Raw genomic sequence first — 26684 nt, 5'->3', positions numbered from 1 at the left:
TAAATGTAAAACAATACCATATAATATCTGAACAAATGAGGGTCTTACAGAAATTCTTTAAATTGTATCAAGAGGAAGATTTGGGAATTGTGTCATTTTTCTCGTGTTTTGTGGATAAGGTGCAAAATTGAGATATAATATCCACAATTTTGCATTTCAAAATAGCTCAAAGCTGGAATTTGTATCCAGGTTAACAATAATATACTGGCATAACAAGTATATTTCTTGTACTACACCGCTTATCTGCTGTATAAATAATCAAGGTATTTTCTGTGAGGTTTAAATTATACTTTTGCATATAATCTTACATCTTCTCCGCATGTCTTATGGCCTCTGCCTCTCGATCCTTTGCTTCTTGCAACTAGAATAAAGAGAAAAAAATAATTTTAACTACTGACAATCTAGTAATACACCATCACCTGTTTTTGTAACCAAATGTTATTTTTTTTTTGACTTAGTGAGGCACAGAGAAAGAGAGAGAAAGAGAACACACAAATGGGGAAGGGAGTCATAGGGAGAGACAGAGATACTAGTAAGCAGGCTCCAAGCTCAGGGTGAAGCCTGATGTCGGTCTCAGTCTCATGACTGGTCTCATGATGTGGCATTTGGGATCATGACATGAGCAGAAATTAAGAGTCAGGACGTTCAACCAACAAAGCCACCCAAGTGCCCTTGTAACTGACTTCTCATTGGACCCAGCCACTCTCCCCTACATGCTGATTGATGGCTACTTTTAGGTCATAACAGCAGGGTGGAGCTGCTACAACACAGACCATGGCCAAAAAGCCAAAAATGTTTCAACATTCTTCCAGAATAGTTTACCAAACTTACTCTCCTACAAAAACATAACGTTGTTAATATTTATAAATTATATATGATCAGATAAACATACAAATGTATCTACTGGTCAAATGGAGGAAATATAGAAAATTACCTTATGGTAAACATTTCTGTTTTCACATTACAAGCACTGCATCAACTATGATTTTAAATATTCACATAGGTGAATGACATTTCTATTCTCGTGATTACGAAACTGAACATGCTATTTTCAGTGACAACGAGATATTTCATGGAAGAGTTTGACAAGCAGTATCCTAGTAGGAGCCAGAAAGCCTGGGTCTGAATTCCCAATTCGGCTGGTTATGAACTCTATGACCTTGAGCACACTACCTAACACTTCCATGTCTCAGTCTCTGCATCTGTAAAATGAAGGTAATGACAGCACCTACTGGGGCACCTGAGTGGCTCAGTCGGTTCAGCGTGTTGCTCTTGATTTCTGCTCAGGACATGATCTCAGGGTCACGTGATTAAGCCCCACATCGGGCTCTACGTGGACAGCAAGGAGCCTTCTTGGAATTCTGTCTCTCTCTGTCTCTGTCTCTCTCCCTCTTTCTCACTCTCCCTACCTTCCCATCCCCACAATCTATCTCTCTCTCACTCTATCTCTCTCTCTCTCTCAAAATAAGGAACCTTAAAAAAGTGATCTCAAAATAAATAATAATAGTATCTACCTAACTGGGATCTTGGTAATATAAATTTAGGAAATAATACATGAACAACTTAGAAGGGTACGTGGCACATAGTCAGCTCTAAGTGTATGCATTTAGCATGTTTACTTTTGCTGTATTTTGCATTCCAATACAATGAGATAGTTTAGGCTGGTGGCATGCCAATACAAGTGGCCCCGTGTACAAATTATACTGAAGTTATTCTTCATATCACTGCAAGTGGCAGCAAATGGGGAGGATGAGGCCCAGAATCTCTCCTCAGTACTTCACACAACTTTCGCCAATGCCACTAGCCAACAGTACTTTTTTTTCCTCTTATAATACTTTTAACTTACATCCTCTCTATACTACTCAGTGGACAATGCTCACAGAGTACAGTACAAATAGCACCGCCTAGACTGAGTAGTAGATGCTTTATATGACCATCAGAGGCAAGGGAAAGCCACTGATATGGAAATAATGAAGTCTTGCTAACCTAAAGTTCCTCAATCATTTCATGCCCATACTGTTTACGTTAGGCTGCTTTAGCAGGTACTCTGGTGAAGACATTAGGACTTTGTGGTAACAGCATATCAGAAAAGCTGTCCCCAGAGCTTTGCAGTTGGTAAAGTGCCACAAATCTGTAAATCCCAGCACTGGCTGCATAAGAAAGAAAGATTTCAATTTCTCCTTTTCTATTAACCATTTGCTTAAGTTTGAAACTTTGTCCATCTATCACACTGCTTCTCCGCTTGCAGTGGAGTCGAACATTCTTTAATGTATCATCTCATCCACAGATTCAAGTTTTCTTCACTTATTTCCTTCTTTTACACTAAAATCTAACTTTCACTCCAATCATTCCACTAAGAAAATTTGAGGGTCATAAAGGACCTTTTTTTTAAAATTTTTTTTCAACGTTTATTTATTTTTGGGACAGAGAGAGACAGAGCATGAACGGGGGAGGGGCAGAGAGAGAGGGAGACACAGAATCGGAAACAGGCTCCAGGCTCTGAGCCATCAGCCCAGAGCCTGACGCGGGGCTCAAACTCACGGACCGCGAGATCGTGACCTGGCTGAAGTCGGACGCTTAACCGACTGCACCACCCAGGCGCCCCATAAGGACCTTTTTTTAAAAAAAATTTTTTTATTAAGGTCTTTATCCTGCTTCCCTTCTCAGCAGCAGCTGAGAAAAATGCCATGCCCTCCCTCTGCACTTCTAACCCCACCTTATTTATGAAGGACGGCAACCCCTGACATTAAATCCTTGCCCCTGGCTCTCTGTGTTTTGAATTGCTCTTAAGGCTTCAAAACCAGATTCTCTAATTCACATTTGCAGCTTTGGCCCTTTTACCTAGGCCATGTGTCCTTTTCGCTCTTCCATCTAGGTGCTCATAGACAACATCCTCAACCGCACACTCAAAAATCATTACTTGACATGAAGTACCTTTGTAGACAGCTAATCGTGTACATTTTATTTGAACTCTTTTCAGTGTTACTTTCAGTGTGTTTTTCTTCTTGAATCTTAGGGGACACCCTTACCCTTAGGATGCTGACCAGCATACTTTGGCTCACTTTTCTTTATAACACGACATTTATCACAAGGGCTGGATGATCACTGGTTTGCCTTTGTTTCCTTTGGAGTAATTTCTTAGTCCATAGAGATTTCAACTTATGGAAGTCTTCTGAAGTTCCTTTCAGATGTATACTTGACTAAATTGTTAGGAAGGTTAAGTTGGCTAGAGCTACCTCTTCTTCCCAATCCAGATTCTTCACCTCAAAATTGTGTGCATCAAATGTCTTCACCCAGGTAGCCCCTGGTTTGGGGATTCAGGAGATAAGGACCTTCTAGAGAAGTCAGAGCTATGGACTGAGTTGGCCGAATGCAATCTTAAGTTTTTGATTCACAGAGAAGACCTTAAAGTGGCAGGTAATTTCATGCCATAACCCTAATTCCTTTCTATAGAGATGTACAGAAAATCCCTCGTTATTCTTTAATAAGCTTCATCAATTTCGGATATCCTTACAAATTTTAGTTTTTGAGACCTTAAAGATTTCTTCAGGACACAGTAGCAGGACAATGCCTAGCACTCTCATTCATAGAAGACTGCTCAACAGAGTGTCATATTACTCGCATGAAAAGTTCCCTATTACAGTGTGACTCATTAGTAAGACGTATAGAAAAGAAAGTAATTTTTAATGTCCCTTCAGTCATAAGAAGGACCAGTCAACAGAATGTTCTAGTTCCCCTGACGTGTATAGGTGTCAAATGAAACTTACATGTATATTATATAGCTTTTGTGACTGACAGAAACGAGTTAGTCAGTGTATCATCCTCATTGCTCCCACTTAGGATTTACAATGAGAATCCTACAAAGGAGGGTGAGAGTGGGATGACATTAAGTGTTCCACTTGGAAAACAGTTGTGGTTTCACTACATATCTATGAATTAGAATCTTGAATGGCACATTAGTCTTTTCTGAAATTGAATTGTGAAATCTCTGAAAGGCTGATTAACTCAACTGAATGAAAAAAAAAAATGAGTTTCTGAACTTGCAATGGTAGGAGCACTATGTTACTAGGTAAGGCCCTGACAGAGCAGCCATTTCCACTTTTTCACTGGCATTTCTTTTCCTTTACAAAATCCAACAAAGAGAAAACTCTATTCTTTGGGAAGGACGTTTGCATAATGACCTGCTAGTCATTGTTGATGAAGAGAATAAGTGGCAAATTTGTAATTTTAAATTACAACATATCATCATTAAAAGAACTCTTTCTGAAACTCTCACTAAAGGGTTGGGTTTACAACAGAAAGTTAGAATGCAAGATGAAATGATCACTCAAAGACTGGGGACGTTTGAAACACGCTGAAAAATATTAGCAAGGACTCACACATCTGTATGCCAATGTTCACAACACCTTTATATACAATAGCCAAAAGGAGGACTAAACCAAATGCTCACTGTGGTATATATAAAATGTTGCTCTTCTTAGATTCTCACAATATTTTTATTTAAATCTCACCACAAACATCATCACTTTATGAATTCAATCTACATCACCTATATAGAAGAATTACATCACTAGTAGCAAGCAGGAACAATATCAACCAAATATTTTGATCACTGAAATTTTCCATATGATCCAAAACATTCTTATGTACTTCTACTAGTGACATAAGGATTCCTTTTCAGTAGGACAGTCATTAAGAGATCGACTTACCAAACTTGCCTTTAGCAAGTTGCTCTGAAGATCTTGAATTTGGGCCCCTTGATGTTTTATGGTTTCTTCTTGCCTGGCATTTTTAACCTTCAGCCTAAAATGCAGATCTTAAGATAATTATTCTCACACATAATTTTAAAACTGTATCGTGTAATTTCTGAACAAGTGAGGGTATTACAGAAATTCTTAAAATTGTATCAAGAGGATGATTTGGCAATTGTGCCAATTTTCTCGTTGTGTTTTGTGGTAATGGTGCAAAATTGAGAGATAAGATGCCAAAATTTTGCATTTCAAAATAGCTCAAGGCTGGAATTTGTATCCAGCTTAACAATGATATACTCGCATAACTAATACATTTCTCATAGTACACTGCTTATCTGCTTTATAAATAAACAAGCTATTTTCTAAGAGGTTTAAATTATACTTTAGCATATGATCTTTAATCTTCTCAGCGTATCTTACGGCCTCTGCATGTCGTTCCTGTGCTTCTTGTAACTAAAATAAAGAAAAAATAATAATTTTAAATACTGCCAATCTAGTTGAACACCATCACCTATTTCTGTAAGTAAATGTTTTTGTTCTTTGTTTTTTTGTACTTGAAAGAGAGACAGAGAGGGAGAGAGCACACACAAGTGGGAAGGGAGTCAGAGGGAGAGACAGAGAAAAAGTTAAGCAGGCTGCAAGCTCAGGGCGAAGCCTGATGTGGGGCTTGGTCTCATGACCGGTCTCATGATGTGGGGTTTGGGATCATGACCTGAGTGGAAATGAAGAGTCAGGACGCTCAACCAACTAAGCCGCCTAAGCACCCCTGTAACTAAAATCTTATTGGACCCAGCCACACTCTCCTCTACATGCTGATTGATGGCTACTTTTAGGTCATAACAAAAGAGCTCAGCTTCTACAACAGAGACTATGGCCTACAAAGCCAAAAACATTTCAATACTGGTACAGAATAGTTTACCAATCTTACTCTCCTACAAAAACATAACGTTGTTAATATTTTTAAATTATATATGATCAGATAAACATACAAATGTATCTACTGGTCAAATGGAGGAAATATAGGAAATTACCTTATGGTAAACATTTCTGTTTTCATATTCCAAGCACCATATCAACTATGATTTTCAAAATTCACATAGGTGAGTGACACTGCTGTTCTCTTGATTATGAAACTGAACATGCTGTTTTCAGTGACATCGAGATATTTCATGGAAGAGTTTGACAAGCAGTATCCTAGTAGGAGCCAGAAAGCCTGGGTCTGAATTCCCAATTCTGCTGGTTATGAGCTGTATGACCTTAAGCACACTACCTAAAACTTCCGTGTCTCAGTCTCTGCATCTGTAAAATGAAAGTAATAACAGCACCTACTGGGCTACCTAGGTGGTTCAGTCGGGTCAGCGTCTGGCTCTTGATTTTGGCTCAGGACATGATCTCAGGGTCACGTGATTGAGCCCCACATCCAGCTCTGGGTGGATAGCGAGGAGCCTGCTTGGCATTCTCTCTCTCTCTCCCTCCCTCTCTCTCTCTCCCTACCTGCTCTTCCCACAATCTCTCTCTCTCTCTCTCTCTCTCTCTCTCTCTCTCTCTCTCCCTCTCTCAAAATGAAGAATCATATAAAAGTGATCTGAAACATAAATAATAATAGGATTTACCTCACTGGGATCTTGGGAATATAAAATTAGGAAATAATATATGAACAACTTAGAAGGGTACATGGCACATAGCTCTAAGTGTATGCATTTAGCATGATTACTTTTGCTGTATTTTGCATTCCAATACAATGAGATAGTTAAGGCAGGTGGCATGCCAATACAAGTGGTCCCCTTTACGAATTATACTGAAGTCATTCTTCATACCACCGCAAGTGGCAGCAAATGGGGAGCATGAGGCCCAGAATCTCTCCTCAGTACTTCACACAACTTTCGCCAATGCCACTAGCAAACAGTACTTTTTTTCCCCACTTATAATACTTTTAACAAACTCCCTCTCTATACTACTCAGTGGACAATACTCATGGACTACGGTACAAATAGCACCTCTTAGATTGAGTAATAGATGCTTTACATCACCATCAGAGGCAAGGGAAAGCCACTGACATGGAAATAAATGAGCCTTGCTACACCAAAGTTCCTCAATCATTTCATGTCCATACTGTTTACATTTGGCTGCTTTAGTGGGTACTCTGATGAGGAGATTAAGGCTTTGTGGTAACAACATATCAGAAAAGCTGGCCCCAGAGCTTTGCAGTTAGTAAAGTGCTACAAATCTGTAAATCCCAGCACTGGCTGCATAAGGAAAAAAGATTTCAATTTCTCCTTTTCTAGTAACCATTTGCTTAACTTTTGAAGCTTTGTCCACCTATCACGCTGCTTCTCCCCTTGCAGTGGACTCAAGCATTCTTTAATGTATCGTCTCATCCACAGAATCAACTTTTCTTTACTTATATCCTTCTTTTACACTAAACTCTAACTTTCACTCCTATTATTCCACTAAGACATTTTGAGGGTCATCAAGAACCTCTTTTTTTTTTTTTTTTTTATTAACGTCTGTATCCTGGTTCACTTTTCAGCAGCAGCTGAGAAAAATGACCATGCCCTCCCTCTGCTCTTTTAACCACACTGTAATTCTGAAGGACAGCAACCCCTGACATTAAGTCCTTGCCCCTTGCTATCTGTGTTTTGAATTGCTCTTCAGGCTTCGAAACCAGATTCTCTAATTCACATTTCCAGCTTTGGCCCCTTTACCTAGTCCATGTGTCCTTTTCGCTCTTCCATCTAGATGCTCATAGACAACATCCTCAGCCACACACTCAAAAATAATTACTTGACATGAAGTACCTTTGTAGACAGCTAATCGTGTACATTTTATTTGGACTCTTTTCAGTGTTACTTTGAGTGTGTTTTTCTCATTGAGTCTTATGGGGCACCCTTACTCTTAGAATGCTGACCAGCATACTTTGTCTCACTTTTCTTTATAACACGACATTTATCACAAGGGCTGGATGATCACTGGTTTGCCTTTGTTTCCTTTGGAGTAATTTCTTAGTCCATAGAGATTTCAACTTATGGAAGTCTTCTGAAGTTCCTTTCAGATGTATACTTGACTAAATTGTTAGGAAGGTTAAGTTGGCTAGAGCTACCTCTTCTTCCCAATCCAGATTCTTCACCTCAAAATTGTGTGCATCAAATGTCTTCACCCAGGTAGCCCCTGGTTTGGGGATTCAGGAGATAAGGACCTTCTAGAGAAGTCAGAGCTATGGACTGAGTTGGCTGACAGCTATCTAAGTTCCCCCCCCCCCCACAGGGAACACCTTAAAGTGGCAGGTAATTTCATGCCATAACCCTAATTCCTTTCTATAGGTATCTACACTAAATCCCTCATTATTCTTTAATAAACTTCATCAGTTTAGGATATTCTTACAAATTTTAGTTTTTGAGACCTTAAAGATTTCTTCAGGACACAGTAGCAGGACAATGCCTCGCACTCTCATTCATAGAAGACTGATCAACTGAGTATCATGTTACTCGCATGAAAAGTTCCCTAATACAATGTGACTCATTAATAAGACGTCTAGAAAAGGAAGTAATTTTCAATGTCTCTTCAGCCACAAAAAGGACCCTTCAACAGAATGTTCTAGTTCCCCTGACGGGTATAGCTGTCTAATGAAACTGGCATGTATATTATATAGCTTTTGTGACTGACAGAAATGAGTTGGTCCGTGTATCTACCTCATTGTTCCCACTTAGGATTTACAATGAGCATCCTCCAAAGGAGGGTGAGAGTTCGAGGACATTAACTGTTCTGCTTGGAAAACAGTTGGGGTTTCACTACATAGCAATAAATGAGAATCCTGAATGGCACATTAGTCTTTTCTGAGATTGAATTGTGAAATCTCTGAAAGTCTGACTAACTGAAGTGAATGGAAAAAAAAAATGAGTCTGAACTTGCAATGGTAGGAGCACTATGTTACTAGGTAAGGCCCGGACAGAGCAGCCATTTCTCCTTTTTCACTGGCATTTCTTTTCCTTTACAAAATCCAACAAGGAGAAAAGTCCATTCCTTTGAGAAGGACGTTTGCATAAAGATCTGCCGGTCATTGTTAATGAAGATAATAAATTGCAAACTTGTAATTACAAATTACAACAAATCATCATTAAAATAACCCGTTCTCAAACTCTCACTGAAGGGATGAGATTACAAGAGAATGTCAGAATTCAAGATCAAATGACCACTCAAAGATTGGGGACGTTTGAAACACGCTGAAAAATATTAGCAGGGACTCACACATCTGTATGCCAACGTTCACAGCCACATTAACAGTAGCCAAAGGTGGACTAAAACAAATGCTCAATGTGGTTTATATAAAATGTTGCTTTTTTTTTTTTGATTCTCACAATGTTTTTATGAAAATCTCACTATAAAGGTCATTACTTTATGAGTTCAATCAACTTCATCTCTATCGAAGAATTCCATCGCTAATAGCAAATAGCAACAATATCAACCAAATATTTGGATCAGTGGGCCTTTCCATGTGATCCAAAACATTCTTATGTACTACTACTAGTGAAATACGGATTCCTTTTCAGTAGGACAGACATTAAGAGATCGACTTACCAATCTTGTCTTTATCACGTTGCTCTCAAGATCTTGAATCTGGGCCGCTTGATGTTTGATGGTTGCTTCTTGCATGGCATTTTTAACCTGTAGCCTAAAATGCAGATCTTAAGATAATTATTCTCACACATAAATTTAAAACAACATCACATACTTTCTGAACAAATGAGGGTATTATAGAAATTCTTAAAATTTTGTCAAGAGGAAGATTTGGGAATTGTGCGATTTTTCTCATCGTGTTTTGTGGATAAGGTGCAAAATTGAGAGATAATATGCCACAATTCTGCATTTAAAAATAGCTCAAAGCTGGAATTTGTATCCAGATTAACAATGATATACTGGCATAACTAGTACCTTTCCCATACTACACTGTTTATCTGCTTTATAAATAAACAAGTTATTTTATGTGAGGTTTAAATTATACTTTTGCACATGATCTTTTATCTCCTCAGCATATCTTACGGCCTCTGCATGTCGTTCCTGTTCTTCTTGCAACTAAAATAGAGAAAAAAATAATTTTAACCACTGAAAATCTAGTAGAACACTATCATCTGTTTCTGTAACTATTTTTTTTTACTTGAGAGAGAGATAGAGAGAGAGACAGAGAGAGCATGCAGAAGTGGGGAAAAGAGACAGAGGGAGAAGACAAAGAAAATGGTGAGCAGGCTGCAAGCTCAGGGCGAAGCCTGATGTGGGGCTCGGTCTCATGACCGGTCTCATGATGTGGGATTTGGGATCATGACCTGGGTGGAAATTAAGAGTCAGGTCCTCAGCCAACTGACCCGCCCAAGTGCCGCTGTAAGTAAAATATTTTTGGAGCCAGCCACTCTCTCCTCTACATGCTGACTGAAGGCTACTTTGAGGTCATAACAAAAGAGTTCAGCTTCTACCACAGAGACTATGGCCTACAAAGATGAAATGTTTCAATACTCTAACAGAATAGTTTACCAACCTTAGTCTCCTACAAAAACATAACATTGTTAATATTTTAAAATTATATATGATCACATAAATGTACAAATGTATCTATTGGTCAAATGGAGGAAATATAAGAATTTACCTTATGGTAAACATTTCTATTTTCATATTCCAAGGACCACATCAACTATGATTTTACATATTCACATAGGTGAATGACGTTGCTATTCTCATGATTATAAAACTGAACATGCTGTTTTCAGTGACAAGATATTTCATGGAAGAATTTGAGAAGTAATATCCTAGTAGGGGCCATAATGCCTGGGTCTGATTTCCCAGTTCTGCTCATTATGAGCTGTATGACCTTGAGCACACTACCTAAAACTTCCATGTCTCAATCTCTGCATCTGTAAAATGAAGGTAATAATAGCACCTACTGGGGCACCTGAGTGGCTCAGTCGGTTCAGTGTCTGGCTCTTGATTTCAGCTCAGGACATGATCACAGGGTCATGTAATTGAGCCCCACATCGAGCTCTGCATGGACAGTGAGGAGCCTGCTTGGGATTCTCTCTCTCTCTCTCTCCCTTTTTCTCTCTCTCCCTACACGCCTTCCCCACATTCTCTTTGTCTCTCTGTCTCTCTGTCTCTCTCAAAACAAAGGACCTTAAAAAAAATGATCTCAAAATAAATAATAGTATCTGCCCCACTGAGATGTTGGGAAGATTAAATTAGGAAATAATAGATGAACAACTTAGAAGGGTACGTGTCACATAGCTCTAAGTGTCTGCATGTAGCATGATTACTGTTGCTATAGTTTGTGTTCCAATACAATGTGATAGTTTAGGCAGGTGGCCTGTCAATACAAGTTTTCCCCTATACAAATTATACTGAAGTTATTCTTCATTCCACCGCAAGTGGTAGCAAATGGGGAGCATGAGGCCCAGAATATCTCCTCAGTACTTCAAAAAACTTTGCCAATGCCACTAGCCAACAGTACTTTTTTCCACTTATAATCCTTTTAACTTACTTCCTCTCTATACCACTGAGTGGACAATGCTCACAGACTACGGTACAAATAGCACCTCTTTGACCCAGTAGTAGATCCTTTACATGACCATCAGAGGCAAGGGAAAGCCACTGACATGGAAATAAACGAGTCTTGCGAAACTAAAGTTCCTCAATCATTTCATGTCCATACTGTTTACGTTAGGCTGCTTTAGCATGTACTCTGATGAAGAGATTAAGGGTTTGTAGTAAAAGCATATCAGAAAAGCTGTCCCCAGATATTTGCATTGGTAAAGTGCTACAAATCTGTAAATCACACTTCTGGCTGTGTAAGAAAGAAAGACAAATTTAGCATGCTTTTTCATAGTGAGAGGGAAAAAAAAAACTAAACATTTGATTGAACATTTCTCCTCTATTTGATTAAGTGCTTTCATTAATAGTTTCACTTATATAAGTGTGTGTGTGTGTGTGTGTGTGTGTGTGTATAGAGATATACACACATTTTTTAACGTTTATTTTTTATTTATTTATTTTTTTAATTTTTTTTTCAACGTTTATTTATTTTTGGGACAGAGAGAAACAGAGCATGAACGGGGGAGGGGCAGAGAGAGAGGGAGACACAGAATCGGAAACAGGCTCCAGGCTCTGAGCCATCAGCCCAGGGCCCGACGTGGGGCTCGAACTCACGGACCGCGAGATCGTGACCTGGCTGAAGTCGGACGCTTAACCGACTGCGCCACCCAGGCGCCCCTAACGTTTATTTTTTGATACAGAGTATGAGTCTGAGTGGCGCAGAACATGAGGGACACAACGGATCCAATGCAGGCTCTGCTGACAGCAGAAAGCCCGATGCAGGGCTCCATCTCAAGAACATGGAGATCATGACCTGAGCCAAAGGCAGACTCTGATCGGACTGGAGCCAGCCAGGCACCCCTCAATTTAGTATTTCATTTCTTAGCATACATTTAGAATAAAAGCTTTGCTATACCAATGTTTCCAAGAAGAATTTATTGATACGGTATAAAGTACTTAATTTTATCGGAAAAACTGTTAAGTTAAAGTATTTTCAATTTATACAAGGATAAGTACCACACGTATCAAACATTACTATCCCTTAAATTTATACTTAGGAAGACGAAATTACCTGTCATGAAAAAAATAAAAACAATGTCAAATAAAGGACTAAATTGTTCTGCACAGGCTAGATGACAAGTGTCAAGAGAGTTAAAGCTAATGGGAGTTAGAACAGTCAGAGAAAATTCATTGGAAAGGAGACTGTGAGCCAAGTCTGAATAACATAGGTTTACTCAAGAGGAACAGAAACTAAAAAGACAGTAAGGACAACATGAGTAATGGCTGAGAGATGGTGAAATCAACCCAATTAACTCAGAGGATAAAATCTGATGGCAGAGACATTAAAAACGGATATCCACACAAGAACTACGTAAATGTTCATAAGCAGCAGTAATAGGCAAGAAGTGGACACAACCCAAAGGTCCATCAACTGATGAATGAACAAGGGCCTTAGCCCACAATGGAGTACTGTTTGACAATAAAAAGAAATGAAGCACTGATATAAGCTGTAACCAACACAGATGAACCCAGAAAACATTAAGTAAAGCTAGCTAGTCCCAAGGGACCACACGTTGTGTGACTCCATTTATATGAAATATTCACAAGAGGCAACTCCATTGAGAGACCAAGTAGTAGACTGGTGGTTGCCTGAGGCTGGGGGCAACGGGTAAGGGTTTCCTTTCAGGATGAGGAAAACATTCTACTTGATGGCAGTGATGGTTGCACGAGTGTACACAGAGACAGTGAACTGTGCGTGGCAAATGGGTGACTTTTATGGTATGTGTATTGTACCTCAAAATAGCTTTTAAAAAAACCCAATGGCAGGACACAGAGAATGTTCTTAATTCTCGCTTTTGGGCGTCCATACTACACATGATCTGAATATTTCCGTGCTTTGACAATATGTCTAAAAGGCAAAGAAAATGAAAGAAATGCCGAAGTTCAAGTGGTTTGTTAAGTGATCTTTCGGTACAAGTCATCCTGAAATCAATATACATTCTTCTCAAAAGTGAAGATGAGAACTAAGATAATTATCTGAAACATTCCATTAAACATTATCTTCTGATTTGATCCAGCTCGCCTCATCATGGTAATAGAGATATCATTAAAAAACATTGTTTAGTAGGGGACAAAAGTCTCTTGGGGCACCTGGGTGGCTACGTCAGTTAAGCGTCCAATTCTTGCTTTCAGCTCAGGTCATGGTCTCACGGTTCATGAGACTGAGCCTCACATTGGCTCTACACTGACAGCATGGAGCCTGCTTGGGATTCTCTCTCTCTCCTCTCTCTGCCCCTCCCCTGTTAACATGCACGCACACACTCTCTCTCACTTTCTCTCTCAAAATAAATAAACTGTCAAAAAAAATTAAATTAAAGAAAGAACGAAAAAGTCTCTCAATTTCTGTGAGGAAGGATACAAAAGCCTCAACTTTCCTAAAAGTAAGTATTATAAGAAAACAATGTATAACACAAATAGAAGAAGGAGAGGCAGAAGTTTATGAAATAAATGCATTGTAAAGATACTAAAATCATAATAAATTAATATAATGAAAATACCAAAGAAAGCGGTCCATGGAAATTGGTATCCTAAAACACTTTATATTATTTAACTAGCTATAAGCTAGCTGTTGACAGGTTACATTTACTACATACCTGACTTCTGATTTGATCTAATTTCTTCTTGAGATCCCGTGTTTCATCTTCCAGACGAAGATGGGACGTAACCTCTGGGGAAGCCTCTGACATAGACTGTTTCTTCAGAGTATCAGCCAGTTCTTGTTGAAGTTGTCTCACAACTACCTAATAAGACATTTCTGTTACTGATTTTCTAAATCATCTTATTATTAAATTATGTTAATAATAGACAACTCTCACATACGTACTTTGAGAAATATCAACACATACATCAATTCACCGTCTTTGTGTAACACATACACATTCCTGTTCACTGAATTCAGTTAAAGACACAAAAGGTGTTATCTCCCTGCCTCGTTCTGATTTTTTATGGTGTCTCTTTCCAGTCTTAGCACGACAATTTCATCCTGCAACATGTGGTTTTTATGCAACCGATCTTGTGTTTTCTCATGATTATCAGAAAGCTAAGTAAAACCAAGCACATTTTCAGATAGCACTCAATAAAATGGCATTATCATGATTTTCTTTGAAATGAAAATATAATCTATAATTAAACAATGTAAAGGTTGCAGGGGGTGCCAGGGTGGTTCAGTTGGTTGAGTGTCTGACTCTTGATTTTGGCTCAGGGAATGATCTCACATTCTGTGGGTTCAAGCCCTGCATCAGGCTCTGTGCTGACAGGAGCCTGCTCAGGATTATTGCTCTCCCTCTCCCTGCCCCTCCCCTGCTTGCATTCTCTCTCTCTCTCTCTCTCTCTCTCTCTAATGAATAAAGAAACATAAAAAGGAAGGAAGGAAGGAAGGAAAATTACAGTAAGTGAATATCCAACTGGAAAAAAAAGAAAGTTGGCTCCAAATCTCAAATTTTATACAAGCATAAGTTCCCAAAAGTTCAGAACTTTAACTGAAGATAATGAAGGCATGAAAGTAAAAAAGAATTTGTGAGAAAAGTGTTCAGAATCTCAGAATTGGAAAAGCCTTTCTCTGATTTACAACAAACCATAAGGCCTAAAATAAAAGATTAATAAATCTGACTACACTTAAAAATTGAGTTTACAGTAGATATTGAACACAGCGACCCCACAGTAAAATCCTTAGCTCTGCATATACTCGGACAGATTAAATTTCCTAAAATTCTTCTTTCCTGAGAATATTTCATAGGTATCTACTTTGCTACCATTTCTATAGTCAGTTATAAGAATTATATCTATTGATAACTGAAAAATCTAGGCACTGTACTATAATAGAAACACTTCTACATACATCAATGAACTCATTTGGTTATCACAATTCTAGAATGGAGAGATTAAAACGGTGAGCTGCAGGACTCTCCCCAGGTCTTCTCACTCCACAACTAGTGCTCTTGCACCAACCACTGCCACTTCTCTAGTGTAAATACCCAAGGACGAAAGAAGTCTTGTATTTCAAAATACTGATAGGAAATAAGGTGACATTTATACATCTCTTAGAATACCATGAGATTATTTACTGCTGCAGTAACTTGTATTTCCTCTTCATGTTGAAAACAGTAATAAATATAAAAGAGGGGATATACACTCAACTATTTTATTACGAATAAAATACCTATCAATAAATTATCGTTAAGTATATACCACAGCATACCATTGTTATCAAAAGTTCCTTGTAATGAAATAGGATGCTACTTGAAGCAAAACTGTTACTTTTCTCAAAAGTAGGAGACTTGATACCGAAAATATGATCAGTGAATTGGCTACACTTGTCCTCCTGTCCATTAGCGGAAGTGTTCAACTAACCGATTAATATATCAAGGCAGTGAAGTAACTGTTCAAAACCAAAACACATGTTGCTAGTAGCAATAGTTTTGAGATTAGGGAAAGCTCATCAATTCCTACAAAAAGTAATAAAAGCCTCTCCCTTGGATGAGGACATTATGGATGTCACTATTTGTTGCAGACAAATGCATTTAATCAAGAATATTATTTTATCCAGTGAAGCAAAAATGCCACCATCCCCCATGACCCTCCGCAAAATATATGTGCTTTTAAAATCCTCTATAGTTTCCATGATGAACACAGTTCAGTTTCATATATATATATACATATATATATATATATACACACATATATACACATACACACACACACGCATATATATATATACACACATACATACATATATATACATACACACACGGAGAAAAAAGTAATAATAACTAAAAAATAGAATGTATACAAATACATACACACATGTATTTCAAAATAACTAAAGAAGATACCTTAGAATTAGTTTTCTTATGAGGCATTTCTAGCTCCTTTTGCTTGCAAAAGTGATTGTTTAGACTTCCATCTTGTAAGACTCTGGCCTTCTGTTCTGGAGAAAGTTGCCACTGAGTGTCACCACGCTCTTCTACAACCTGGAGACACATTTCATTATGATTCTGGTCTCATACCATTAAAAAAAAAAAGGTCAAAAGCTGAAGAGGAGAACTTTAAAAAAATGTTCAAAAAAACATAATCCCATGTTTTAATTTATTTTAAACCTAAATAATATATCTTGAGTCAAAGGGATACTATAAAATATATATGTATAATATTACACTATGTAATATGGATGGAAATACAGTTTTTATCAAAAACTGATTTACCTGATTTTTTGTGGCCTTCAATTCCATGTTTAGCGTTCTAAGAGCGAGTTCAACTTGTTGTTTTGTTTCAACTTCTTTCTTATATTCGTCTTCTTTTCTTCTTAACTTTTCCCTAATATTTTCACATAACATATCAGAATTTCTTCTTTCTTCTTCTTTTTCTTGTTTTAAGGTACATCTGCAATGACATGTGCTTCTTTTAAAATTTGTTTTGTTAGACATAAAAAAGTTCATTTTGGGGCGCCTGGGTGGCGCAGTCGGTTAAGCGTCCGACTTCAGCCAGGTCACGATCTCGCGGTCCGTGAGTTCGAGCCCCGCGTCGGGCTCTGGGCTGATGGCTCAGAGCCTGGAGCCTGTTTCCGATTCTGTGTCTCCCTCTCTCTCCGCCCCTCCCCCATTCATGCTCTGTCTCTCTCTGTCCCAAAAATAAATAAACGTTGAAAAAAAAATTAAAAAGTTCATTTTATGATCTGGTTCCACATAAGTTGGCTTATTATCCAGATGAAAAATTTCTCTGTTCTCCAATTGTTCTCCTTGTAGGGCTCATGTTTTTAATTTGTCACTTCAATCTCTTCCAAACCATATACACGGTTGAAAAAAAAGCCAGGAGAAAACATTATGCAACTTAGTTTTAGTCAGTAATAACTCTGGTAGATGTTGTAGGAAAGGAAGTTTGAAATTATTCAAGAAAGTTAGAGTTGAAAATTACCCCCTTTCCCACAGGTATAATTATTCTTCCATAGGACAGATAATTCAGTTTCTCATTAAAAAGAGAAGTTGCTGTTTATAAGCAAGTTTATCAATTCACTGGAAATGAAATTTCCACTTGACGAAACCTTACAGGTACCTCCGAAAATGATGTGCAGTGAAAGAGAGCATCTGTGGATGTTGTTTACACCACATACATGTGCAGATTACTGTCATCCAAGACTATGCTGGCGAGTCTAATATCTGTTGCCTATGCTTTTTGTTTCTTCTTCCACAACACTTGCAACCTACCTTGTTGATGCATACCTACTTTATGAATCACTTAAACATCCATTCTAGAACGCCACAGGGTACGTATTAAGTAAACAATAAAGAGTAATATGACCTTTCAGCATACACTTTTGAATTAATTTTATCTACCTATGACAGAGATGTTGAAAAAAATTATCAGTAATCACTTTCCATATTACTTTTTTTTAAAGTTTATTCATTTTTGAGAGAGAAAGGGAGAGCCCATGCAAACAAAGGAGGGGCAGAGAGACAGAGAGAGGGAGGCAGAAAATCCGAAGTGGGCTCTGCACTGACAACACACAGCTCGATGTGGGGCTCGAACTCATGAACCCTGAGATCATGACCTGAGCCAAAGTCGGACGCTTGACTGACTGAGCCACCCAGGCGCCCCCATTTTACTTTGTTTAAATTTTTTATTGAGAGAGAGATGACGCAAGTGAGCGAGGGTGGAGAGAGAGAAAGAGAGACAGAATCCTACGACGGGCAGACAGAGTGGGAGAGACAGTGAGAGAAGAGGAGCTCACCCAAAGCGGGGCTCGTGCTCACCCAAAGCAGGGCTCGAGCCCACCCAAAGCAAGGCTCAAACTCACGAGATCATCACCTGAGCCGAAGCCAGATGCTTAACCAGCTGAGCCACGCAGGCACCCCCACTTTACCTTTTAACCCCTGCATGTTAAAAAGCAAACGGAATCAATTTTGGGGAATTTTACTCTTGAGAAAAATGACCATTTTATACTCTGTTGGTAGGTACAGAAAGTAATATAAACTTTCCTGAGAACAATTTAAAAATATGGATCAAAGACCTTTTTTCAAATTTTTATACCTTATCCAGATTACATTATATTGAAGAATTGATTCCAAGTGAGTAACCAGACATTTAGAAATAGATTTCTATAAAAGACATTCCTGACAGCATTAATTAAAATACAGAAAGATGAAAAACAAGCAGAATTCAATCTCTTAAATAATGATGTTTCTTGGACTATGGTGGACTTTTATATGGCCATTAAAATTGTGATTTGGAATACACATTAAATTATTATAAGTATTTACTGTTAAGAACTTGCTGTGTTATTTCCAAGAATTGCACACCTCACAAACACTAAACAAGTATTCTTTCCAGGAAAATCCCATAAGGTAAGTCAGCAATTACAAAACTGCCCCTACACATCTGTAGTATAAAAGGAAACAGTTGAAATATTTCCTTAAAGTCAAGATGCTATACCTCAAACTGCAGAATTCACGTTCCCATTCTACTTTTTGATGCTCTAACCGTGATATCATGTCTTTGGCTTCTTGTAGCTCGTTTTGTAGTGCACTAACCATTTTTTCCATTTTTGTCATTTTTCCCATAAGAAGTTTACAGTGATTTTTGTTAAGTTTCCTTAATTTCTCATAGGAAACACGTATATCTTGGATTTTCAAGAAGACAGCATAATCTGCATCAGAGAAGAAACAGAAATAAAATAGATGAGTACTTTTTGCGTATACAGGCCTGTGCATCTTCAATTCACTCATTCACACATTGAATAAATATATACCTTCATTGGAAGATGTTATACTCAGCTCTACACATACAATATAGAAGACCCCTGGCTCTTGATTAGCTTAAAGTCTAGTGAAGGAGAAAGACAACTCAAATGGTAATTCTAAATTCAGATAGTTCCTATTAGAAGACAGAGTTCTGTGACCATAACTTGATCTAGATTGGGCCCAAGGAAGATAGATGTCCCTGAGGAAGAGATAACTATACTGAGGAATGAAGGATGAGCAGGCGGCAATTAAGCAAAGGAGGAAGACAAGCACTCTCGACAGTCTAGAGCATGTGCCGAAGTTCCACTGTAATCTGCTTCTGGCCAAGGTGGGGTAACACGTACTGATTGATCTTCCTACCTGAAGCAAGCAAAAACAAAACAGACAAAATACAATTTTAACATGATTTTCAAGACACAGAACTTCAGACAATGAAGGACAATGATCCCTGAAAACAAAACACGTTAGCCTAATACGTATGCCCAAACTCACTGCCTTGAGAGAGTTTTCAGGATATGACACAGGAAACATAAATAATTTAAGTAGATTTAACCAGACTCCTTGAGTCGAGGTGGCAAAACTGAGAGTCTGGTGAAGTCAAGACAGATAGAGACGACAGGTCAGCATCCAGGAGAGGAGAAAGCAGGACACAGAAAGAACCCTGGGCATCTGCACAGGGTCCCCTTTGGCTATTCAGCAGAGTAACAACCAGTGCATACATGGAAGGAAGTCATCAAGGGGAAAAAATCTGAAAAGAGTAGAGGAAACACTGCCTGGTGCTCCCACAGCACGAGGGACAGTATCTATTCACATTAGCTAAGATAAAAAAAAAAACTCATAATTTGCCTTAGGCTGATCACCACTCTGGATTCAGCCAATAATTCATAAGAGCAAGACTAAAGGATCCAACTGTTTGTAAGTAACTTAGCAATATCTCCAAACATAGCATGAAAAGATAACTAGAGGCATAGAAGCTATTGTTTTAAAAACCAAATAGCACTTACAGAGATGTAAATTATGTTAGCCATGAACAATACGATGGGTAGCAATAAACACATATTAGACATCACAAAACAAAAGACTGAAGTTTAACATTGGAAACCTGGGAGAAAACTTCAACTGGGAAATATACAATTGTCCAAAGAGGCAGGGGAAAGGGACAGGAAAAAAAAAATGGCCCAAATATTCCTAAACTTCATGAAAACTATAATCCCACTGACCCAGGAAGGATCAGTCTAGGAAAGAAGAAATGGAAGTCAACTCTTGTAATTTGCCTAAACTATATACGATGTGGTATAACATTACTGGAAGGGAGACTGTGATGCTGAAGCCATAGACTATAAACCCTAAACCAACCACTAAAGCAGCAAAACTGAAAAGTTCTAGCTAGGAAGCCTAAATAAATAAGTGAATAAATGAATACATGAATAAATGAATACATGAATAAATAAATAAATGGATAAAACTGAATCATAAAAATTACTCCATTAAAAGAAAGCAGAAAAAGAAGAGAACGGGAACAAGGAGCAGATAGGACAAATGCAAATCACACAGCATGATGACATATTCAAATCAACTATCTCAAAAATCACAGTAAATGGTCCTTTGTAGCAACGTGGATGGAACTGGAGAGTGTGATGCTAAGTGAAATAGGCCATACAGAGAAAGACAGATACCATATGTTTTCACTCTTATGTGGATCCTGAGAAACTTAACAGAAACCCATGGGGGAGGGGAAGGAAAAAAGAAAAAAAGAGGTTAGAGTGGGAGAGAGCCAAAGCATAACAGAATCTTAAAAACTGAGAACAAACTGAGGCTTGCTGGGGGGTGGGAGGGAGGGGAGGGTGGGTGATGGGTATTGAGGAGGGAACCTTTTGGGATGAGTACTGGGTGTTGTATGGAAACTAATTTGACAATAAATTTCATATATTGAAAAAAAAACATCACAGTAAATGAAAACGGTCTAAAAGCCTCAACTAAAACGCAGACTGTCAGAATGGATAAAAAAGGAAGACTCAACTATATGCCACCTATACAAAATGCACTTTAAATGTCAAGACAGAAATTTGTTCGAAAGACAGAAATATGATATACCACACTAGCACTTGACCAAAGAAGGCTGAGCTAGAGTGGCTCTATGAATAGCAGACAAAACAGTTTCAAGCAAAAAAATTATTACCAGCAATAAACAACAGGTCATTGTATAATCATAAAAAGGTCAATTAAGAGCAATCTTAAATGTTCATGTATCTGTTAATAGCTTCAAAGTACATGAAGTAAAAATTGATAGAACTGAAAATAGAAATAGGCAAATTCACAATTATACTCTGATATTTCAATAGGCTCAACATCAGCAAGGGCATAGTAGACTTGGCCACCACTATTCTTCTCAAGGATCTATAGAACACTTACCAAAAAAGACTATGTTCTGGGTCAAAAATAAGCCTTAATAAAAGGAAGAAGTCAAGAGGCCTGAAGTCATAATAGTGTGTTCCCTGACCACAAAGCAATCAAATCAGAAAACAAGCACAAAAATATCTCTGGAAAATACTCAACGATTTGTGAGCTACAGAACACATCGAAATATCCCCTGGGTCAAAGAAGTAATGAAAAAAGAATAAAAAAAATTAGACAGGATTCTGAACTGAATGAAAATGAAAACATAGAATTTGTAGTCCTACTTTAGTAGCACACACATGAAGACTGATAGCACTGAATGTATACATTAAAAAAGAAGAGGGAAGTGTGGTGCTCCTTGCTGCCTTTGTGGCTCCTCCCCCAGCTTCCCAAGCGCCCCGCCCTGCCCCGCCCTACCCTGGCAGTGGCTGGAGAGCAGGTGCTTTGTTCACAGGCGCACAGCAGGCACTTGGCCTGGTGGGGGAAGGGTCCGCCACCTGCTGGGAATTGAAGGTTGGGGAGTAGCTGTAGGAGGCGACCCCCCTAGACTGAGGTGGGCATGGGCTGGGCCCCGGGCTCTGCTGGAGTGGGAGGCGGCGGCGGTGGCAGAGGCATGGCCCTCTGGAAGGGAAAGCCCAATGCCTGTGCACCTGTCTCCCCTCCCTTCCTCTCCGCCCCTGCTATGAGTTGTGTGTTCTAGCTCCCCATATTTTTCTCACTACCTACATCATCACCCATCTTCCGACTTCGCTTCGCAGCTTCTTGCGACCCTTTCTCTCATTTAAGCTTCAGTTACTCAGGCTCTTTTCACCCTAGTCCTGCCAGAGACTTCATATGCCAGCAGTCTCTTTCATGGGATGTCCCCATCCTTCCCCTCTCCCCTCATCCTATTCTGGGCTGATGGCAGCCAGAAATCCTTCCTATTGCATTTACCAGCAGTTTCCACCTGGCCCTGAAGCTTGGCGCAGATCAAGCCCACCACACCCACGCTAAGAAGGACCCCTAGGAGAACCACTTGTCCCATGGTGGTATTGGACAATATGTTCTCGATTTTCCTCTGGTTGCTTGTTTTAGTCTGAATATTTGTTACCTCCACCGCTATACTTTACAAACGTATGTTTTGGTTGCATGACAAGGAGTTAGAAATGACCCAGAGACCATTCGCAGGTAAGGAGAAGATTTAGACATTTAGGATTAAAGGAAAAAGGAGAAACAGAATGTTAAGAAGATTAGATGCCTCAAAGTATTTTGATATCTTTTGTGATCTGAGGAAGTGGAGATTACTGAGCCTACACAGATTGACATTTTGGGAGAAAATTTCATGATGCTTGATTCGCTCTTGGAGTAACGTGAACACAAGTTCTCAAACCTGCATATTCTCTCAGTTGGAACCAGCTGTATATCTGAATGTTCACTTTCATCAGAACTTGTATCAGAGAAAGAATGGGAGTCTGGTTCAACGAAAATGACTACGTCCGGGACCTGGGAAGGGTCATTCTGTTTCCTAATAGTGTATATGGCTATTTTAGAGGGCACAGATCAGGATTTTTACAGTTTACTTGGAGTATCCAGGACTGCAAGCAGTAGAGAGATAAGACAAGCTTTCACGAAGTTTGCATTGAAGCTACAGCCTGATAAAAAACAAAAACAAACAAACAAAAAACAAAAACAAAAACAAAAACGAATAACCCAGGGCGCCTGGGTGACTCAGTCAGTTGAGCGTCCAACTTCCGCTCGCTTGGGCCATGATCTCACAGGTCATGGTTTAGAGCCCCGTGTAGGGCTCTGTGCTGATGGCTCAGAGCCAGGGGCCTGTTTTGAATTCTGTGTCTCCCTCTCTCTCTGCCCCTAACCCACTTGCATTCCATCTCTGTCTCTCTCAATAGTAAATAAACACTAAATAAATAAATAAATAAATAAATAAATAACCAACCAATCAACCAACCAACCTACCAACCAAATGAATAATCCTAACGTACAGAGTGATTTTCAAAAACAAATAGAGCATATGAAGTACTCAAAGATGAAGATCTGTGGGAAAAGTATGACAAATACGGAGAAAAGGGACTTGCAGATGATCCAGAAGGTGGCCCGTATGAAAGCTGGGATTATGATCGTTATGATTTTGGTATTTATGATGATGATCTTGAAAGCATGACATTGAATAGAAGAGAATTGGATGCTGCTGTTCATTCTGGAGAATGGTGGTTTGTGAACTTTTACTCCCCAGGATGTTCACACTGCCATGAATTAGCTCCCACATGGAGAGACTGTGCTAAAGAAGTAGATGGATTACTTCGAATTGGTGCTATTAACTGTGGTGATGATAGAATGCTTTGCTGAATGAAAGGAGTCAATGGATCTCCCAGCCTCTTCCTTTTTAGGTCTGGAACGGCCACAGTGAAATATCACGGGGACAGATCAAAGGAAAGTTTGGTGAGTTTCGCCATGCAGCACGTTAGAAACACAGTGATGGAATTATGGACAGGAAATTTTGTTCACTCCATAGAAACTGCTTTTGCTGCTGGTATTGGCCAGCTGATCACTTTTTGTCGCAAAGAAGGAGATTTTTTAACTTCATAGACACGACTCAGGCTCAGGGGCATGTTGGATGGTCTTGTTAATGTAGGATGGATGGACTGTGCCACCCAGGACAAACTGTGTAAAAGTCTGGATATTATGACAAGTACTACTGCCTATTTTCCTCTGGCGCCCCATTAAATAACAGAGAGAAAAGCAGCGTTTTGTTCCTTAATTCATTGGATGCTCAAGAAATATATTTGGAAATCGTGCATAGTCTTCCAGATTTTGAGCTACTTTTGGCAAATATAGTTTGCAACTAAAGGATCGATTGGCTCATCATCGGTGGCTCTTATCGTTTAGTTTTGGAAAACATGAAAATCCAAATGATCCTGAGTTGAGGGAACTAAAAACTCTACTCAAAAGTGAACATATTCAAGTTGGCAAGGCTGACTGTCCCTCTGCGCCAGACATCTGTAGTAATCTCTCTGTATTTCAGCCATGTCTAGCAGTATTTAAAGGACAAGGAACCAAAGAATATGAAATTCATCATGGAAAGAAGATTCTATATGATATACTAGCCTTTGCCAAAGAAAGTGATAATTCTCATGTTGCCACATTTGGACCTCAAAATGTTCCTGCCGATGACAGGAACTGTGGCTTGTTGATTTGTTTGGGCCATGGTGTCCACCATGTCAAGCTTTATTGCCAGAGTTACAAAAAGCATCAAAGCATCTGTGTGGTCAGCTTAAGTTTGGTACACTAGATGGTACGGTTCACGAAGGACCCTGTAACAAGTATAACATTCAGGCGGATCCAACAACAGTGGTATTCAACCAATCCGAGGTTCATGAATAAGAAGGACATCACTCTGCTGAACAACAGATCTTGGAATTCATAGAGGATCCTAGGAACCTTCAGTGACCTCCCTGACACCCACCACTTTCAATGAACTAGCTAAATAAAGAAACCATGATGAAGTCTGGATGGTTGACTTCTACTCCCATGGTGTCATCCATGTCAAGTCCTAATGCCAGAATGGAAAGAATGGCCCGGACACTCACTGGACAGTTACTGTGGGAAGTATAGACTGCCAACAGTATCATTCCTTTTGTGCCCAAGAAAATGTTCAGAGATACCCCGAGATAAGACTTACCCCCCACAAAACCAAATAAAGCTTTTTAGTATCACAGTTACAATGGCTACAAGAGAGATGTGGGGTCCGGGATTTCTACCTCAAGCATGCACAAATCTAATGACTCAGACTTTCGATGAAAAAGTTATACAAGGGAAAAATCACCAGGTGATTGAATTCTATGCTCCTTGGTGTGGACCTTGCCAAAATTTTGCTCCAGAGTTTAGGCTCTTGGCTAAGATGATGAAAGGAAAAGCGAAAGCTGGAGAAATAGACTGTCAGGCTTAGGCTCAAACATGCCAGAAAGCTGGCATCAGAGCCTATCCGACTGTTAAGTGTTATCCCTATGAAAAAGCAAAGAGAAACGTTTGGGGAGAGCAAATAGATGCCAGAGATGCAAAAGCAATCGCTGCCTTCCTAAATGAAAAATTGAAAAATCTACATACTCATAGAGAGAGAGATAAGGATGAACTTGAATGATGTGAAGATGAAGAAAAAAGAGAAAAGGAGTTCTAACCTATGACATCAGAGGATCATCTTTGTAGGATATTGCTGCATTCTGGGTCAGAATAAAGGAACATTATCTCAGAATTGTAATTGCAGCGTCTGAATTCTGTACAACATTGGTATAAATGAAGGGTTTGCAAGCTTTTTCTGTAAAAGGCCAAACTGTAAATATTTTAAACTTTGTAGACCATGTACTTTTGTCACATAGTACTTTGTTTTTGCTTTGTTTACAACTCTTCAAAAAATATAAAATTTTTCTTAGCTCAGGGCCATACACAAACAAGCCAAGCCACATTCAGTCCATGGGCCATAGATTGCTGACCCCTGGAAATGGTACTAAAACTGCCTGGCTCAAACAGGAGCCTGCTCTGTCATGTACATACATGTCTAGGGTCTATTCCTTAAAATTTTGGGTCTGGCCTGAAAGGAAATAACTTGGTATTTATTTACCTGTCTTAAAAATTGTGTGAAATGGGGCTACTCTGGGAAGATGGCAGCGTAGGAGGACACTGGGCTCACCTCACGTCCTGCTGATCACTTAGATTCCACCTACACCTGTCTAAATAACCCAGAAAACCGCCAGAGGATTAACAGAACGGAGTCGCCGGAGCCAAGCGCAGATGAGATGCCCACGGAAGAGGGTAGGAAGGGCAGCGAGGCGGTGCACGCTCCACGGACTGGCGAGAGGGAGCCGGGGCGGAGGGGCGGCTCTCCGGCTAAGCAGAGCCCCCGAGTCTGGCTTGCAAAAGCGGAGGGGCCTGATGGACTGTGTTCCGACAGCAAGTGCGACTTAGCGTCTGGGAGGTCATAAGTTAACAGCTCTGCTCGGAAAGCGGGAAAGCTGGAGGACAAAGGGAGGGAGAGCTGCTGAGCCCCCAGATGACAGAGCTCAGTTTGGTGGGGAAAAAAAGCGCTCGCCAGCGCCATCTCCCCCACCCATCCCCCAGCCAAAATCCCAAAGAACCAGTTCCTGCCAGGGAACTTGCTCGCTCTGTGCAAACACCCAACTCT

General features: G+C 39.4%; 1 protein-coding gene and 1 pseudogene across 1 annotated transcript in view; one reads left to right on the top strand and one right to left on the bottom strand.

The window, feature by feature from the left end:
* LOC123595661 (ankyrin repeat domain-containing protein 26-like) overlaps positions 1–26684 on the bottom strand; it is an 81327-nt gene that overhangs the window by 34539 nt on the left and 20104 nt on the right. Inside the window, exons 4-12 of the mRNA XM_045473344.1 lie at positions 18807–19020; positions 16583–16760; positions 16214–16351; positions 13976–14122; positions 9751–9821; positions 9327–9420; positions 5134–5204; positions 4710–4803; positions 309–361 (exon numbers count right to left, since the gene is read on the bottom strand). Coding sequence (XP_045329300.1) covers positions 309–361; positions 4710–4803; positions 5134–5204; positions 9327–9420; positions 9751–9821; positions 13976–14122; positions 16214–16351; positions 16583–16760; positions 18807–19020 — 1060 coding nt within the window. The remainder of the gene's footprint in view (positions 1–308; positions 362–4709; positions 4804–5133; positions 5205–9326; positions 9421–9750; positions 9822–13975; positions 14123–16213; positions 16352–16582; positions 16761–18806; positions 19021–26684) is intronic.
* Positions 22754–25646, top strand: LOC123595660 (annotated as a pseudogene).

Source organism: Leopardus geoffroyi (genome assembly GCF_018350155.1).
Source record: "Leopardus geoffroyi isolate Oge1 chromosome C3 unlocalized genomic scaffold, O.geoffroyi_Oge1_pat1.0 chrC3_random_Un_scaffold_41, whole genome shotgun sequence".
In the NCBI taxonomy this organism is placed as follows: Eukaryota; Metazoa; Chordata; class Mammalia; order Carnivora; family Felidae; genus Leopardus; species Leopardus geoffroyi.
The sequence above is the reverse complement of the archived record's forward strand: the minus strand, read 5'-3'. Positions and strand labels throughout refer to the sequence as shown.